The sequence below is a fragment of the Filicampus tigris genome, chromosome 12 (assembly GCF_054856515.1).
Source record: "Filicampus tigris isolate MCC_2025a chromosome 12, RoL_Ftig_1.0, whole genome shotgun sequence".
NCBI classification, from domain to species: Eukaryota; Metazoa; Chordata; class Actinopteri; order Syngnathiformes; family Syngnathidae; genus Filicampus; species Filicampus tigris.
In genome coordinates, this window is record NC_141228.1 from 1,999,623 (window position 1) to 2,019,860 (window position 20,238).

The 20,238-nt window shown below is 42.1% G+C and overlaps 1 protein-coding gene across 8 annotated transcripts in view; it reads left to right on the top strand.

Moving 5' to 3' along the window:
• LOC147138033 (discs large homolog 1-like protein) overlaps positions 1–20,238 on the top strand; it is a 184,438-nt gene that overhangs the window by 90,092 nt on the left and 74,108 nt on the right. The window contains exon 1 of one of the 8 annotated variants that reach the window (XM_086048010.1): positions 17,037–18,703. The exons of the other annotated variants lie outside the window; for them this stretch is intronic. Coding sequence (XP_085904136.1) covers positions 17,837–18,703 — 867 coding nt within the window. The 5' untranslated portion in view covers positions 17,037–17,836. Of the gene's footprint in view, positions 1–17,036; positions 18,704–20,238 lie in introns of those variants that run through there. 8 annotated transcript variants of the gene reach the window in all.

The window sequence follows — 20,238 nt, forward strand, 5'->3', positions numbered from 1 at the left end:
GCAGTAGTTGCAATGCTGAAATACTATTTTTCGGGAGGCCAGAGAGCAGGGCATTACAGTAATCTAAACGACAAGAAATAAAAGCATGCATCAGCACTTCCGTGTTAGCCTGAGAGAGAAACGGGTGGACTCTGGCGATATTCTTAAGGTGATAAAAACCAATCTTGGTTACATTTTTAATATGAGGAATAAAACTGAGCTCAGAGTAAAAAATGGCGCCCAGGTTCTTCACACAATGTGAGGGATTAAAAACTTGTTGTTTTGGTAAAAGTTTCTCTCTCTGAGCTTCAGGACTGATAACTAAACCCTCAGTTTTGTCCCAATTGAGCTGTAGGAAATTATCTGCCATCCATGACTTAATATCTAAAATGCAATTTAAAAGGGTATCAATGGGTCCTGTGTCATCACACTGGAGGAAACCCATTTTTTTTAAAAATCTTACTTAAAAACGGTAAGTTGGATACAGGTCTGTAATTATTAAAAACGCTGGGGTCTGTTGGTCTCTGTGGGGACTTATTAAAATCAGAACTAGTTAAAAGTTCAAAGGTGGCGAAGAGAACTCTGGGGTTGTTTTTATTGACTGTAATGAAGTTTGAGAAATAGGAAGATCTTGCCAGTTTTACTGTTTTATTGTAGGATTTCAGTTGTTCGCATAAAATTTCATAGTGTACTGTAAGTTTACTTTTTCTCCACCTCCTCTCTGCACTCCTGCATTTTCTCTTTGATATTTTGATAGCATTGTTTCTCCACGGGGGTACAGTCTTTGTTTTTGTTGTTTTAATTAAAAGTGGAGCTACTGAATCTAATGATGATTTAAGATGTAGGTTAAAATTGTCAACAATAAGATCACAGGGTGCAGGTAAAATGTCAGCAGGAGTGCTTTTTAAGATCTCGATAAAATTTGCAGCCTCCTCAGAAGATAGGTAGCGTTTCTTCACTGTTCTCACCGGGATTGCTAGATGGTTAAAACTGGCGATGTTAAAATAGACACAGTAGTGGTCTGACACTGCCAAGTCAACAACCGAGGACACACCAGCAGACAAGCCATAGGTTATGACCAAATCCAGGGCGTGTCCTCTTTTGTGAGTTGGCTGCAAGATGTGCTGTTTAAAATCCAAGCAGTTTAAAAGGTTTAAAAATTCTCTGGATAGTGGGTCCGAGATGTTGTCCACGTGTATATTAAAATCGCCAGTTAATAAAATCCTGTTTTAACTGAAATAGAAAATAGATAAGAATTCTGAAAATTTTGTAATAAAAGAAGTAGAATGATGGGGAGGTCTATAAACAGTAATGCAGAGGATGCTAAAAACAAAGGTGTGATGTTCGAATGATAAATAGCTGCTAAAAATGATCTCCTTTGAGAAAAGAGTATTAATAAAAATTGATGCAGTCCCGCCTCCTCTTTTCCCATCCCTCGTAGAAAATAAAAAGTCAAAATTTGTTGGGCAAGCCTCGGTGAGAGCAACTGGAGCATCTGTACCAAGCCAAGTCTCAGATAAAAGAATACCATGTAAATTATTGTCTAAAATCAGGTCCTTCATGATAAAAGTTTTGTATAAAAACGGCCACGTTAATTATTGTGCTGGACGTGCGCTCATGGTGGTATGGATGAGCATTATTAACATATGCCAGATTAGCACTGTTAAAACCATGTTGTTTGTGTGTGCGAGGGAAGCGTCTGCCGGTGATGGTTTCAAAGGAAAGGCTGTCCGATGGTGGTAATGATAATGGGGGCCTGCAGGGGGAGCTAGTGAAGGTGGTGGTACTGTGAGCAGCTGGTATTGGCCTGTAGGTGAGTGTAGTGACATTGTCATTACAGTGTTTATGAGTAGAAGAAGAAATGTGATTGGTAAACAAGAGTCATTTGGCAGTGTAATTGGTAACGACATGGTGGATGTTAGCGGCTAAAATCTTGCTACCAAGAGAATTCGGATGAATTTAATACAAAAGTGGCCTTTATTAGTATTATTTTGATTGCTGTTCATATAATATCCTATTGTATGTTGTCATAGCAACCACAGACTCTTATGTTTCTTAACATTCATGCCATACAAGGATTTTGGAAAAACTTGAGTATTAAAAGCATTGACTTGAGCATTGACATTTTCAGACATGCTTGACATTCTCAATGCCTGGTTTACTATCTGTCTGTTTGTTGATCTTGATAACGTCTTCTGACGTATAATTGTAGCTACATGAGCTGAAAATTGACCATATACATCAATACTTGAGTGTCAGAGGAAGGGCGTGATTAGTGGATACATCTACAGAACATGTTTACAACCTGGACCACCATTGCACTTATTAAGCTTGCCATCACTGAAGGAGGCATCAACTGTTGTCATGGTGATGAGGTGGCACTGATCACCAAGCAGAGCATATCATCTATGAGTGATTTCAGTGAAACTCAAAAAAGAAATACCTAAAGGGCTTTAAATACCCACTCAAATCACTTGCTTGTATACAAACACAGTAACACAGTGAATTGTGTTACAGCATATATGATTTTTGCGTTTGAGTGTGCATTGGGTGTTGCATCACCTTCTGTGTGTGGGATGATGCTTTCATTTCAGTTCACTCTTCTCCTTCACACACGGAGACCCACTATCCACTCTTTCCACTTGTCTCCCTCTAGCCTCTTCTCTGTCTGTGCTGATATAATCACCACGATTACAGTAAGATGCCTATAAGCCATCATTTTAATGACCACTGTCTAATAAGTAATAACACAACACAAGCACACAAAAAGTTCCAATGTATACAGTAAGTGTAATTAGTACTCGATATTCTTGTGTACATGTTCTCACTGTGCTTTTTAGGTTTTCTACAGGTGCTCGGGTTTCCCTGAAAGTCCCAAAACATGTATATTAGGGTGGCTTAAGTCAATAAATTGGTATGACTATGAGCAGAGCTGGCCAATATACTAAAAATGTGCAGTCCGTTTATCGCCTTCCGCCTACAGCCGTCCGTCCATCTCCCTTTTTGTCCGACAAATAGTAATCGGCTATAGGCCAGTGTGCCTATGATTTTAAATGGGCTTCCGTTAGCGTTTTCGACTACCAACTTCGACACTGCAAAAATTAACTAAATTTAAGAAATAAATACTTGTTTTGAGAGGATTCAGACTAAAAACAAGTGAAATTATCTGCCAGTGCAGTAAGATAATTACACTTGGTAAGATTTCTTGAAATAATAAAAATTATCGTGGCGTTTGAAAAGAGAGAAATACCTTAAAATAAGTGGTGAAACACTAGTTTCAAGCACTATACTAGGTAAAATAAAGGTGAAGCTAACCTATCATGCATGTTTGTGGAATGGTGGGAAGGGGTGGGGTAGAGTACTCTGAGAAGACCCACGCAGGTACAGGGAGAACATGCAAACCCCACACGGGAAGGGCAGGGCCGGATTTGAACCCACAACCTCTACGCGGACGTGCTAAGCAGTCAACTACTGTGCCACAATGGAGTGCAACAAAAAGTGTGAAGGAAGTGTGTTGATCTTGGTACACCACTTAGTAGTTACTGAGAGGTTCTTGAAACAAGTTTTTACAGCTAAAAGTTCTCTGAAAACATAAACTATAGCATCAAACTGAGACTAATTATGGCGGCAATTCAGGGTGTCCCCCGCCTACTGCCTGAAGACAGCTGGGATAGGCTCCAGCACGCCCTGCGACCCTTGTGAGGATAAGCGGTATGGATAATGAATGAATGAATGAATGAACTAATTATAGGATCTAAACACTAAGTAAGAAATAAAAGACAAATCATCTGAAAACAACATTAATAATATTACAAATTCTGCTCTTGCATTGTATATTATTCTCAAAACAAGATCAAAAAGACTTTTTGGCTTGATATAAGATTCTATGTCTAGGTTAGATATCTGATTTCTGCAGTGGACAAAGTATCACTTTGACAAAGTATCGACAAAGTATCGCTAAAACGTCATTTCCTCTCACCTGTTCCCTCACTCAAATCTGTCTCCCAAGCAACAACAACTAAATCTAACAAACTCTTGTTACAGAAACCTCGCCGCGGGTATTGAAGCCTTACTGTGAAAATCGACGATTACATAGATGGATAAAAATGGGCTTCCGACTATGCTTAGTCTGACTATTTTTTTTAAGTTTCTCGTTTATCATTTATCACCTACAAAATGGGTGTCCGTCACATAGGCGGAATGCCCAGCTCTGACTTTGTGTGTGAATGGTCTTCTATCTCTGGGGCGGTTTTCAACACCGTTTTCAAATGAAAAATGTTGATGTTGAACTCATCTCTTGCACACACATGCATGTTAAGTGATCTGTGTAGGCATGTGAGTTTGTCAAAACCACATCAACAATTACAAAATGTAAAATGAAAGACAATAAACATTTCAAATCATTTCATAAATCACGCTTTACATAACCAGGTTCATTAGTCAGTACTAGGCATGTAACGATGAATTGAAAATCGATAAAAAAAGGATTCAAATCGATTAATTGATTCGATTATTCGATTAATCAGCAATTCAGCATGCTGTTTTTTACAGTGTACAAACCCTACCTTGTGTTCTGCATCCTGATTGGCTAAGGTACCGTAGACCAATTTGAATGCATCTCCTCCTTGCCATGTCTTGCACAGAATGCGTTCGGCTTACTAAATTTAATTTAGTGAGGGAGAAGAAGAGGACACGAGTGTCAATAAAGATAGGACGATTTATTTGCACTTGATGGCTTGGCAACCATGGTGAGAATGGCCAATTCAGCAAGCTTCGCAAGAATGGGACCCTCTCATGCTTCGTTATTACAGTTTTCAAACCTAATCGAAGGTGCCATGTTGGTTTCTTCTCATCTTCTCACCCAAGCGAGATAAAAGTATGCTTTTACTATGTTCAATGTTTTTCTCTCAGCAAAGGAAAGTAAAAAGAAAACGCTACAGTGTAGCCGATGAAGGAGGACAGTCAGAGGGAGCGTGAGATACGCGCGAGTCAAAATTGATCAGTTTTCATGTATGAAATTGTTTAAATTGTTTTTCCCTTAATGTTTGGGTAGTTGTGATCATTAATTGACAATGTTCATGGGTCAGTGGCCTGCTCTAATGTTTAATCATTAAAAAAAAATCACAACGCAATATCTTTAATATTAACTCATTCACTGCCAGACATTTTCAGAAACTCTTTTACCCTAACGTTTCAAAAATATTTGAAAAAAAATATGAATAATTTCTTGGGATTGAATGACTGGACTGTGAAAAGTCAAATACATACATCAATGGCTGTGAATGAGTTAAGAAACAAAAATTTAAAAAGCAGCCCACAGACAAAATGTAAATCCTTTTTTTGTCCCTAGATTTTCTAAATGGGCCAATTTGACCCACAACATAACAATAAGGTTTAAAAAGGTTTGTTTGTTTCTAAAATAATATGAACAATATTAATAATTAGTACAATAACAACAACAGCAACAACAACAATAATAATAAAGTATACTTATTTTTCTTACTAAGGTTTGGAACGTAACCCCTGTGATAAACGAGGGACCACTGCATACTACGGCATTTATTGACAATTTCCAGACACCATGGAAATTACTGATGACTGCTAGAGTCTGTGAAAAATGTAGAGATGATTGTACAGTGGACCCGCACATACTCGCGGTTCGACACCCTTGGATACGCATATTCCCCTCTTTGTTTTGTTTTTTTGCAAATTTGTATTTTTTAATTTTGGGGGTCTGTTTGGTAAACTATTAAAATATTGAATGTTTATCAGTATTTCTGAAGATTTTTGGGAGGGCTTTAAAAAAAATATATATATTTTTTTTTTTCCCTGCACATATTTAAATGCTGCGTAGTCACGCTGAGAAATATGACAAGAAAATAGTGTGCAACTATCATGAAATTATTTGTCAAACTATTTTATTGAACTTGCGTTACCAATAAAACTGAACCCCAAGAAGTCACCATAAAGAACCCTCTACTCAATCGTCATAGAATAGAAAACGTTTTTTTTTTTTAAATGTTAACATCATACTTTGTGTGGAACACATTGAACTTCCGATTCAATTTATTAACAGAGCTGGGCATTCCATCTATGTGACGGACCGGTCCTTCGATCCTTCACTGACGGATGCCCGTCATGCTGACGGTTGACGAATGACGTGAAAAATTTTAAAATACACGGACTAAGCATAGTCGGAAACCCCTTTTTAATCCGTCATTCGTCTGTAGTCCGTCATTTGTCCTAATGAGTTTGATTAGTATAGGATTGACATTGAACCAGTCTGATTAAGCCCTTATCCCACTGAGCGGCGAACATTTGCGAATTGTTGGCGTTTGTCCAAGGTCGAAAATGATCACAAAACGTTCACCAAACATTCGCCAAACGTACGCTAACCGTTATAGTTTTGAAAAAAGTTCAAAATTCCCTTGCAACAAAATTACAGGCGAATGTTTGCCGAACATTTGCGAGCTTGAACGAACCCTAACGTACCCTGACGAGAACGCACAATATTTGCATTTGCAACACTTGTAAATGTTTGCGCTCAGTGGGACAGGGACTTTAGTGAGTGCTTCAATCTTAAAATGTTGATGCACAAGTGCTGCGATAAAATGAATGAAAAAAATAAAAATGTTTGCACAATAACAGTCATGAGTGCTCTCACTTCTAACTATCCATCATGCATCCATACGTCCTCTGAACTGCGTGTCCTCATTAGGGTCGCGGGAGGGCTGGGGTCCTCAACTGGTGGCCAGCCAATTGCAGGGCACACATAGACAAACAAACATTCACACTCACATTCACACCTATGGACAATTTAGTCTTCACTGAACCTACCATGTGAGAGGAAGCCAGAGTATCATCAGAAAACCCACGCAAGTAAAGGGAGAACATGCAAACTCCAGACAGGAAGGCTCAGTTTGACCCGTCAGATATTTACAGCGCTTTCATCAACTCATATTTACAACAGTGTACCTAAACTATGATCTGACAGAATGGGTAAATTGTAGTTGGAACAAAGTCAAATCCTGCCAGGATTGTGACATGTATTGCTGGTTTTCCTCTGCCATATATGTTATGGTTATTAAAATCAGATGGTTGTGCATCCATTTCAGCCCGTTATCATGTATTCTGTCCATTAGTGTTGCTAGAAGATAGCTCACTTACAGTACATTGCTCATCATTGAGCATTGCCATCATTTGTGCCTGTGTATTTGTTTTCACTTTTCTGTCTATGGTAGTTGATGCCCCCTGCTGTTCGTATTTAATATTTCAGTTAGCGCATGATTAACTGGCTTTGCTGTTGCGACAGTCACTCACGTTTGTTTGCCACCGTTTTTATGCCGGAGTCCCTTCCTGACACAACCCACCCAGTACATGCTGAGATTATTCCCTTGAAATTTGTTCACCAAGCAGCCTGTACTATAGTATTATTTTTCATATCACAGTATGGGAGACCAATTAATATTTGCTTGCTGTATTGCCTTCCACTATTGTAAACCTAATCCTCCAATACAGTACATTTTTTGTCTAGCAAAGCATTGAATTACTACACAGGAGGATAGCACAGAAGCCCTGCGGCTGGAAACCAATTCACGGTGTCCCCCACCTACTGCCCGAAGACTGCTGGGATAGGCTCCAGCACTCCCTGCGACCCTTGTGAGGACAAGCGGTATAGATCATGGATGGATAGCACAGAATAGACAGGAGGAGGATTTGGCACAGAGCAAAATCTTGCTTTCTTTTTTATCAGGTGACAAATCACTTATCGTATGAAGTTTGTAACTGAAAACAACTTCCTAGAGTGGGCAATGAATTCTCACACATTGCCGTGGAGGTGTCAGATGTTAGGCCAAGTTTGAAAGTAGTCCGCTTACTTGGCCATCATTTGAGTGTGAGTGGGCGTGGGCGTGTGCATGCATGTGTGTGTGGTACAGTACTTTGACAGGATGTGACGTGACCATATGCAAATGACCAACATTGGTTTGGAACTTTTAAACAGTATTGTGAGCTTTTTATACAAGAATAAGAATAAGAAGGCCTTTATTGATCCCACAGTGGGGACATTTTCATCATTACAGTAGCAAAGATATAGGTCACACAGAGGACGGCGGCATAATGTGGCCGTTAATATACAACATTAACAGTAAACATTCAGAATCAAAGACCAATGTAAATATATGCAGTAACCATGTGTATATACACATGTATATACACACCAACATACATCTACATATAGAGTATGAAGAAATACTTATTTAACCTGTACATAGTACAAAGGGGGAAAAAAAGTGACAGTGCTGCAGTGCTGCGGTGAAATATAAGGAACGGCGTTGGATAAGAGTAAAAACACAGTAGTGGGGAATGTTGAGTATTGCACAATATAAAATCAGGTGCATCACTGCACAATTGCACTAATGTCCGCCAGATTATAGAGTGTACCTGATGTTCTTGTTAAACAGTCTGACAGCAGCAGGCAAAAAGGAGCAGCGGAATCTCTCCTTTGCACAGCGAGGGTGTAACAGTCTGTCACTGAAGGAGCTGTGGAGTGCTGTTAGAGTGCCCTGGAGGGGGTGGGCCGGGTTGTCCAGCTTTGATGACATCATCCTCCTGTCCCCCACTGAGTCCACAGAGTCCAGGGAGCAGCCCAGGACAGAGCTCTTGACCAGTTTGTCCAGCGTCTTCTTGTCCCGGGCCGAGACGCGCCTGCCCAGGAGACCACTCCCTGGAAAATGACTGATGCAACCACCGAGTCATAAAAGTTCCTGAGGAGTGTCCCCCTGAACCCCAAAAGACCTCAGTCTCCTGAGTAGGAAGAGTCTGCTCTGACCCTTCCTATAGAGAGCGTCTGTGTTGTCACTCCAGTCCAGTTTATTGTTCAGATGAACACCCAGGTACTTGTAAATTGAGACTCTCTCAACATCAGTTCCCCGGATATTCACTGGTGCAGGTGCAGTGATGAGCCTACAGAAATCCACCACCCTCTCTTTGGATTTCCCCGCATTGATCAGGAGGCGGTTCTGCTGGCACCAGTCCACAAAACACTGAGTAAGTTCTCTGTACTCCCGATCATCTCCGCCTGTGATGAGGCCGACAATCGCAGAGTCGTCAGAGAACTTCTGCAGGTGACAGGTAGAGGTGTTATAGTGTTGTAGTTGAAGTCCGAAGTGTAGAGGGTGAACAGGAAGGGAGCCAAGACAGTTCCCTGCGGCGCCCCCGTGCTGCAGAGGAGCACGTCAGACACACAGTCCTGTGTCCTCACATAATGTGGCCGGTTTTTGAGGTAGTCCTGGATCCATGTGGTGAGGTGGTGGGCCACTCCCGCCCGCTCCAGCTTGTTTCCCAATAGGGTGGGCTGGATGGTGTTGAAAGCACTGGAGAAATCAAAGAACATGATCCTCACAGTGCTCCCCGCCTTCTCCAGGTGGGAGAATGAAGTGTGGAGGAGGTAGATAATGGCATCATCTACACTGATGCCAGGCTGGTATGCAAACTGTAGTGGGTCCATTAAGGAGCACACCAGGGGGCGCAGGTGGACAAGGACCAGTCTCTCCAGGGTTTTCATCAGGTGAGACATCAGCGCCACTGGTCTGAAGCTGTTGATCTCCTTTGGGTGGGAGGTCTTTCGCACCGGGACCAGGCAGGATGTTTTCCACAGCTGGGGGACTCTGCCCAGCTTCAGGCTCAGGTTGAACATGTGCTGTACAATCCCACACAGCTGGTCTGCACAGGATTTGAGGAGCTGGGGGCTGATGCCATCTGGACCCGCTGCCTTCCTCGCCTTCATCTTCCTCAGCTGGTTCTTCACCTGAGATGTTGTGAAGGCCAAGGCAGGGTAGGAAGGAGTGGTGGCTGTCTGGTGTAGCTGGGAGCTGGAGACTTTGGGGAAAAGAGGGCAGGGGGTGACACTCACAGCAGGGGGAGTAGGTATAGGCTGCAGCAGGAGAGACTGAGAGGTGGCAGGCATCTGATTGAACCTATTGAAAAAGAGGTTCAGCTCATTTGCCCACTGCATGTCCCCCCCAGCCCGGGTCTTGGGTTGTCCGTGGCCTGAGATGGTCTTCAGGCGCCTCCAGACTCCCCTGGCATTATTCAGCTGCAGCTGCTCTTCCATCCTCTTCCTGTAGGACTTTTTCTCCTCTCTGATCCTCCTCCTCAGTTGACGCTGCACAAGCCTCCGCTCCTCCTTGTTCCCCGACGCAAAAGCCCTCTTCTTCTCCTTCAGGAGAGCTTTAATGTCAGGTGTGATCCAGGGTTTGTTGTTGGAGGAACACCTAACTGTCCTAGTGGGTATGGTGTTCTCCATGCAGAAATTTATATAGTCTGTAACAGTGTCCGTTTGACTCTTTATGTCTTCCCCATGAGCGTCGCTGAATACTTCGCACACAGTTGTGCTGAAACAGTCCTCGGCCTCTCCAGACCATCTCTGAACCGTGCGGGTCTCAGCTGGCAGCCTGCGGACCAGAGGTTTGTACACAGGCTGGAGAGCCACCAGGTTGTGATCAGCTTTGCCCAGTGGGGGGAGGGGCAGTGATGTGTATGCCCCCTTGGTGTTGGCATAGAAAAGGTCCAGTGTTTTATTGTCTATGGTGTGGCAGATGACATACTGTGTGAATGAAGGCAGAGAGAAGGAAGGAGCGGCATGATTGAAGTCACCAGAGATGAGTAGCAGGGTATTTGGGTGCTGTGTTTGTAGCCTGCTCACAGCTGCAGTCAAGGCATCGCAGGCTGTATCACTGTTGACCATGGGGGGACGCACCGTGATCACATGACTAAACTCTCGCGGGATATAGTATGGTCTCATGCCGACAGCTAACGGCTCAATGTCCCTACTGCAGAGCTGCTCCTTGATCGTGATGTGCCCAGGATTTCACCATCTATCGTTCACAGCCAGCCCTTCTCCTTTTCTCTTACCACTCTCCAGCGTCCTGTCCACGCGTAGGATTTGGAAGCCGTCCAATTCTACGATCACGTCCGGCGTTAGCTCTGTGAGCCACGACTCTGTGAATAGCATCAGGCTAGCCTCCCGTAAGTCCCTCTCATGCCGGGTTAGCGCCGTTAGCTCGTCCATCTTGTTGGGGAGGGATCTAACATTCCCCATGATAACAGACGGGATGGTATCGTCTCCTCCTTGCCCTGCGTTTAACCCCGGCACAAGATCAAGTTCTGTTCCTAGCCAGCTCGCGGGGGATAACGGGTCTTGCTCCGGGAGCTGGCGCGGGGTTAGCACGGAGTGCTAACAGCTGAACCCAGCTGTAAACAATGGAGCCGCGGCCCCCCCGCCAATTCTCCGGACACGATCGCCCAAAAAATAGCCACCAGCAGCAACAAAAATACCGCAAGTTGGATGTCCATTGCCGCGCAAGTTTACGAATATCCACTATGTGTGAAAGGTATGGGGTAGAATAATAATAAGGTACAAAAACACACGAAAAGGCTCACCGGTGAGCCGGACTACGGGCAGCCACTCGCGCGGCGCCTCAAATGACGACGATATATCGTCATCATCTCTACAGTACCGTGTCAATTATCTTATCATGAGGTTCATATCGTGATATTATCGTATCGTGACATTTGGATATCGTGACATCCCAACTGGCAATGAGTCCTTGCGCCTTAAAAAGGCTTCACACTCGCTTGTTTTCCACATACTGGGCTCTGCCTCCATTAGTAGAAGCAAGGAGGTGGACAGTATGTAGGTTGGGATGTGGGATGGTGCACTGTATGAGACCGTCCCTAAAATGAGTTCTTTTTACCATAGCAATAAATGTGCTCTAAAATTATATCTATAATTTCTAGTCTTCGGGGTGTTTTTACTAATGCAGAACCCAGGATAGATTGTGAGAGGAAAAAATGTCAACTTTAAGGTATTCAACTACTTTATATTTGTAATGCTAATCTGTAGAAAATACACATCACATATATAATTTCACTGATTGTAATTGAAGATCCCTGTTGTTTCTTTGCTCATTTTACACCATCCTTACTTTATTCTAATTTCATGGCAACATACAATGTCGGCCTTATTTCTTAGCAGCCCCCGCCCGACCCCCTTGCCTGCTTACCTTAAAGCAATATTTTAATGTTGGCTTCATTTAATATTGTATTCTTAACTGCCTTTTCTTCTTGCTCATTCTCCTCTCCTGAATGAGCAGTTAGCCTGCAGCACTGGCAGCACTTTACATAGTGGACCCGTACATGCACTAACAAACTATAACAGCCTTTCTCTCATCTCTCTGCTCTCTTTACATGGGTGCTTCTTTATAATGTCCCTTACTCTGTCTTTGTCTCTGACCTTTTTCTAGGAGCAACTTGTGCCATATATTAGCTGACATTATATATTTGGACCTCAAAGCCATTTCAAGATGTGATCAGTAAACGTACAAATCACTAAGCCATGTTGATTGTCATATAGCAGCTATAGATGGCCAAAGGTAGGGGGTAGCTTTATGGAGTAATGTAATTTACAAATTCTGGACCTGAACTATATGGAGCATCTTTAGAAAAAACATTTGGCTTCATCAGTCAAATTTCAAATACTAACTGTGGTTTTAAACACAGATTCAGGTATCTTGAGACTTGAGATTTGTGATTTCTGTAGTGGTTAACATTTTCTACTTTCTACTGTATTTTTGGAAATATAAGTTAAAACACAGTATAATAATACAAATATTTGTCTTCAACCCATTAAGGCCTAAAGCGGATCTATTTCGGAGAAGAAATAGATAAAAACAAATGTTGAAGAAAAATGGCGAATGCAGGAGAAAGCATGGAGTTAGCGGAGCCATTTGCACTATACAAGTCAACCATTTGTATAGTGTATTATATATATAGTATAATCAGCCGGGAACATTTCGGCTTCCGTACGGCAGCGATGGAGTGCGAGGCTGCTAGTGGTGGAGCGAACAATAACTGTGTCGGCATTGTTCGATCTTCGTGCGGTATGTTGCAGGTAACACTTCAAACATGCTAACGCATGTAAGACGGCATCACCCTGATACAGTTACCGAGTGTCGAAAAAAGAAAGCCGCTCAACACCAAAAACTTATCCACACTACTTTTAAGCAGCCTGCAGATGTGAAAGCAGACAGAGCCAAAGATATTAGTAATTACTGAAGGAATCGGCATATAGATAGCAACATCTATGCGCCCATATGCTTTAGTCGAGGAGCCGGGCTTCTAATGTTTATTAAACGTGCTGGAGCCCCGTTACAATGTTCCATCCCGGGTGCATATTAGCATATACAATCGCACAAGAGCCGTGGTGGAGCATGAGCTGTCCTCTGCTGTGCCGTAACTCTTAAAATGTTAAAAGTTACTACCATATTTTCCGGACTATACATCGCTCCGGAGTACAAGTCGTACCAGCCATAAAATGCATAATACAGAAGAAAAAAACATATGTCGCACTGGAGTATAAGTCGCCTCCACCCCCTCACAGAATCCAAGTTGTCTCTGTCGCGTTACGCAAATAAATGTGTCCATATAAATCAAATTAATAAAATTGTGTGCTTAGTACACATCGCTTAAATAAGTCTTTTATTTATCGCCGACCATGTAGAATGTTTCCAAGTCTCCAAAAGTATTTTTGTATTCGGTCGTAATTATCTGTTCTCTCCTCCGCTCTCGTGAGTGCGTGAGTGTGTGGCTGGCTGATAATGTAAGACCATGCACTGCCAGGCACGGCGCCTTTTAAAGGAACAGTACACTATTTTGTATAGATGGATTGATAGACAGTCAAATTGTCTTTTTATCAGACTATTTTAATGACTTATTAGATTTTAAACGTTTAAATTATTCATGCATAGTTTTTAGGATTTAGCTTTATGTTATTTATGCGGGTTAAAATAACATGTGAAATGATATACATGTAATAATGTGTTAATAATTTCACACATAAGTCGCTCCGGAGTATAAGTCGCACCCCCGGCCAAACTATGGGGGGGAGGGGAAATCCGCGACTTATAGTCCGGAAAATACGGTGGTTGGCAAGTGCTACCTGACTTTATCTGCAACCTTATTCTATTTTGTGCTTTTTTTGTGCAAATTGAAGTGTAACTTCCTCTCTGTTAAAACTAAATAAAAAATACAAAAAAATAGTCTTATGCACTTGAGACTTATTGCTGTACCAAACCCGTACCGAATCGTGACCCCCATACCGAGGTACGTACCGAACCGTGACTTTTGTGAACCTTTTAAACCCCTAATATATATATATATATATATATATATATATATATATATATATATATATATATATATATATATATATATATATATATATATTTTTTTTTTAAATCAACAAACTTCACACAATTGATACGTGTAACAATGTGTTGAGTCCCCTTACTTTTTCAATCAAAAATATAAAAGTGAAGTCAGTGCAACAAAAGCACTTTCACTTTATCCCGAGCCGGAGTGCAGTGGGTCTTGCACTGGAGTATAGCTTATATATAACCCGAACCTCACACAGCAACAACCGCCAGCACAAGTTAAGTTGAAGGAGCAAACTATCCTTGCCACACCGAAGAGGCAAGGGAGCACAGACATGAGAGCAGAAAAACTGATTTTTGAAAGTGGCTATACACCTTGACTCCAGTAACTAACAAGAGCAGAGCAGAGCAGAGCCCAACAAATATTGGTTTCAGCGATGAGGTGCACCCAGAGTTCTTCTGTAAAAATGTGACTAAATACCTACATCCCGCATCTGCAGTTGTATTTACCTTCAAATTTTCGTATTTACCTTATTCACCCTGGGGCGCGGTTGAAATAACATCTGCGATTTGAGTGGCAATTACCATAATACCATACCATAATTACCAAATCCTGGTCGACATCGTCATTGTCTACAAAAGATCGACTGGCTCCACTCGTTCAAAGTCCACAAGCGTATCGCCTATATCACTACCGTCACTTATTTCAGAACTCCCGCAATCGTCTGCGAACGCCATAACTGCTCAAAAACAAATTCCAGGTTATATATACTCACGACACCGTCACATATATATGTATGTATGTATATTCTCATGCATTTCATTGGCTAAGAGACTGAGAATTGGTTTAAAAAGTTAAGCTTTCCCGGCTGCAAAGATATAAATAGGCAACAGCACTCCTGGTTCCAGTGGTAGAAACACAGTAATGCGCTGCCAGCCAAAATGGGGAAATAACATTTCCTTCGTCACTGCAAGATTGAGATCCAGCAGATACAAAGCCCAATTCCAGTGTAGTTGGGACGTTGTGTATAACATAAATTAAAACATAATATGAAGTACAATGATTGGCAAATCCTTTTCAGTTTATTTTCAACTGAATAAACTAGACTGATGAAATATTTAATGTTCAAAGTGAAGAAGATTGTTCTATGTTTGTTTTTAGGTTTTTTCAATATTTTATTTTGAATTTGTTGCCAACAACATATTCCAAAAAGCTCGGACAGGGGCAACAAAAGACTAAGAAAGTTGAGGAGTGTTCAAAAAGCACCTATTTGGAATATTCCACAGGTGACCAGGTTAATTGTAAACAGCTGAGTGTCGCGATTGGGTATAAAAGGAGCATCCTGAAAGGTTCAGTTGTTCACAAGTGAGGATCAGGCGAGGTTCGCCACTTTGTGAACAACTGTCTGAGCAATTAATCCCAAGGAAAAACATTTGTCAACAAACAATTGGTAAGAATTTTGGGAGTTCATCATCTATTGACCATAATGTCATCACAAGATTCAGAGAATATGGAGAAATTATGTTAAGGATAAGGTAACGTTATGTTAAGGTAACATGGGCTCAGAAACAGTTCAGAAAACCGTTGTGGGTTGACACAGTTCATCTACATCTACAAATGAAAGTTAAAACACCACCATGCAATGAGAAAGCCAGATATCAACGACACCCACAAACACCACCGGCTTCTCTTTGCCCAAGCTCATCTGAGAGAGAGTAACGCAAAGTGGAAAAGTGTGCTGTGGTCTGACGAGTCCACATTACAAATTGTTTTGGGAAACCATGCACATAGTGTCCTCTGGGCAAAGAGGAAAAGGACCATCCAGATCGTTTTCAGCGCAAACTTTAAAAGCCAGCATCTGTAATGGTATGGGGGTGTGTTAGTGCCCATGGCATGGATAACTTGCACATCTTTGACCCCACCATTGATGCTGAAAGGTACATACAGTGTTTGTAGCAACAGCTGTCATGCAAGCAACGCCGTTTTCAGAGATGTCCCTGCTTATTTCAGCAAGATGATGCCAAGCCTTCTGCATGTGTTACGCTGCTACAAGAGCTTGACTTCGTAGTAAAAGAGTGCCAGTACTTAACTGGCTTGCCAGCGGTCCAGACCTGACTCACATTGAAAAGGTGTGGTGCATTATGCAGCACAAAATATAGTCACGGAGACCTGGACTGTTGCACAATTTAAGTTTTACATCAAGCAAGATTGGGAAAGAGTTGCCCCTACAAAGCTTCAATGATTAGTGTCCTCAAATCCAAAACACTTATTCAGTGTTGTTAAAAGGGAAGGTGTTGTAACAGTGCTAAAATGCCCCTGTTGCAGGAATTACATTTTTAATGAGTATGAATATTTGCTTAAAAAATAACAATACACAGTTGATCATTTTCAATATTAAATATATTGTCTTTGTACTATATTCTATTAAATATAGCTTTAAAATCATTTGCAAATCAATGTCCCAACTTTATTGTAATTGTGGTTTATGTACAAACACATTATTGATATTAAATAGGTCAGTGGTCATGACACACTCAGCAACACAACTACTTTTGTACATTCTTGCTGACCTGTCCTACCATGATTTGCTTTCAAAGACGACCCAAAAGGTTGATCAACATTGTTCTCCACCAATCATAGCTCAGGACTCATCATACACTTCCACACTGACTGTGAGCGCTATCCCTGATTTCCTATCAATTAGTCATGCCTGGCTGCTGTCATGTGCAAAAGACCAGGGAAGCCCCTAATTGGCCGGCCCAGGAAGAGAGAGAGCGCATCAGAGTTGTAGAGAAGGGGACAGAGGCTTAGAGGAAGAGGCAAGGGAGCACAGACATGAGAGCAGCTGAGAAGAAAGTGAATTATCCATAGATGGGAGATGACAAGCAAAGAACATGTTTATTCTTCCTGCCATTACCTTGGCGTTAAATGTTTAACAGGACAGCTATGGGTTCTCGTCTTCCTCTGTGGAATATAAATTGAAACATCACCAGTGGAGTGACTGGGATTTCAGAAACAAAGCTGGAGTATGGTTTGACAGCATACTGACCTTGGACAACATGCATTATCTGAGAGACAGATAACTGGAGCGCAGCCTATTTGTGGAAATTCAAAGACAAGTCTTCCTTTGGAATGCAGGAGCTGATTTACAGTAAATTGTTTCTGTCCTAATGCAAAGACTGAAAGTCTAAGGTCCTTCCTGCTTTTCTTTTACAGCATTTAATTACTTTTTACCGTCTAACCCACAAAACCGTTGAAATGTTCATGTGCTCCTAAAGGGAAACACTGACATGGGTTAATATCACACTTAATGGCATTGCTTCGTTTTTTAGGAGTTCAATTCATGCTTTTGTCAAAGCCGCAGGCATGGAACAAGTCTTCACAAATGTCAACCTTTTTTGTATGCATGTGTTGAGACAAATGGACAAGGAAAAGTGGAAATCCAATCCAACATTTCACAGTGATTTTGGTTGTTCTTTGATGGAATGACCTACATTATGTGGACACAGGTGATTCTGAAGAGCTACTGTTTTGGCATCCTTCTAAAGGTGATAATGCAGTAAAAGGGAAAGAGGGACATAAGTCAAAGAAGACGGGACTCTGTCGCACTGTATGTAGTGCTTAGAGACACATCTCTGCAGATATGACGACTTACTTCCACAGCCATGAATTCTGTTGTAGCCCTAAAAAGCCCAGTGCCTCTTCTAAGGGAAAATCTGGCAAAGGGAAGGTCAAGTCCAGCAAGAGCCACAGTCACTCAAAGCATAGCCAGAAATTTCTGCAAGTACAGACAAATCAATTGCAGCGTTCCCCCCTACACTCACCAAAGCGCAATACTCATTCGCAAAAACAAGGATGTCATTCGCCCAAACATCTGATTCCTTCACCTTCACCGAGCTATTATCACATAGCCCCACCGTCTCCAAGTCATCAACTAGCTCCACCATTACACAACTACCAGCTGGCGACACAATCACCAAATCATCTATTGCACTCTGCGAGCCACCATCAGATCTGCCTCTCGCCAAGCCATCACCTGCAGCATTTTTCTCCAAACCAGCAACAGTGTCATGCTCCAGCCTCACCAGCTCACCCACTTTCTTCGCCATCTTCACATCAACTCTATCACCACCATCAACAGCAGCTGGCAGAGACCCATTCAAACAGTCACAATTCCTTGTTCCAAGAGTACCAACATAATTGTCCTCCTATTCTGCCACATTCCTCGCAGTCCCTTTCCATTCATCCATTTCACTCACCACAGATACCGCTGTGTTCAGCCCTTGGCGGTTATGGATGGAGCACATTGCCCACACATCTGGCCAACAGGGCCTCTCGAGGAAATTTCCCAAATTTGAGAGTCAGTGTGACAAAGAGTCCAACAAAGAGCAAAACCAAAGGGAAGGTCGGGATCAGACCATGGCCCAATGAGTCCTACATGTGGAATTTACGCTCTATGGAGCCACTCTCTCACATGCACTTCTTTCCAGAAATACAAGCCCATGTGCAGGTACGTTGCATTTGTGACAAGTATTCAGACGTTGGACGTTGAAGATTTTTTTTTTTTTTGTTAAAAAGTAAATACGCTAAGCAATTAGTTGCTATTAATTTATTGGATACATTTTTTGCGTGGCGGCACGGTGGTCGACTGGTTAGCACGTCCGCCTCACAGTTCAGAGGTCGTGGGTTCGATCCCGGCTCCGGCCTCCCTGTGTGGAGTTTGCATGTTCTCCCCGTGCCTGCGTGGGTTTTCTCCGGGTACTCCGGTTTCCTCCCACATTCCAAAAACATGCATGAAAAGTTGATTGGACTCTCTAAATTGCCCCTAGGTGTGATTGTGAGTTTGGATGTTTGTCTTTGTGTGCCCTGCGATTGGCTGGCAACCAAATCATAGTGTCCCCCGCCTACTACCCGTAGACAGCTGGGATAGGCTCCAGCATGCCCCGCGACCCTTGTGAGGATAAGCGGTATAGATAATGGATGGATGGATGGATAATAAAGTGGGATGGAATGCTCTGTTAAACTAAGTCACCAATTAATTGAAAAATAGTTGACAGATTAATTGATTATTAAAATAATCATTGTGAGCAGTTCTAAAATTAAATGTTTAATTAATCGATATGATCGGTATCGGCCGATCTCACACTGGATGATCGTATCGGAATTGGCAGCTTAAAACCCCTGATCAGAAGACCCCTAGTATTAATTAGAATGCTGTATGATGTTGCATGACAACATAAAATCAAAATGCCGTTTAATGGCAGATTGCTTTACAAAGTCACCAAGAAAGTTATCATCTTCATCCTCCTCCCCAGTGTGCACAGAACAGTGTTATTCTCCACAAAACTGAGGCTGGTGTCTGTAAATAGTGGTGTATTCCTTTTTGGCTCTGTGGGTTCTGGGACATGGAGAGATTGTAACAGTTCACATGAACCCATTAGGAATACATGCAGAGATCTGCACATTAGATGTAATTTACCATCTTGGTAATTCTCACCTCCATGTGTGAAAATTGCTGTTTTTATGAGGGCTTGTGTCTGATTCACATTAACTGTTTTTGTCGTTCAAAAGTAAAATTGAGACTTGGAACACGTTTGAGCACAAACAGGCTAACAGCCATCACCTAGCTCTGCTCATTGTCCTAATGGCCATCAAAGCCATATGTACGTTGACACACAGCACAGTGGAGAGGGAGGCTGGCGATTGCATGAGATAGCTCTGCCCTCCAATACCACCTGATTTCAAGAGGACTGATAGAGTTCAACATTCAAATGTGCACTCCAGCCTTCCTGAGTTAAGTTTGCATGTTCTCCCCATGATGTTGAGTATTTTCTCCAGGCGCTCCATCTTTGTCTTCTCCCGCATTCAAACATAGGCATGTTTGGTTAAAGCGAAATCAACCCAAACATATTTTATTCTAGAATATGTTGTATGCAGGCCCACTAGTTGAAACACAGCATTCTGATTAAAATTGCGTTTGTTGAATATGAGTTAAGCAGCAAAATCCACCCTCCCTCTAGCCATCTCAGGGGGCGGCCATTTTGT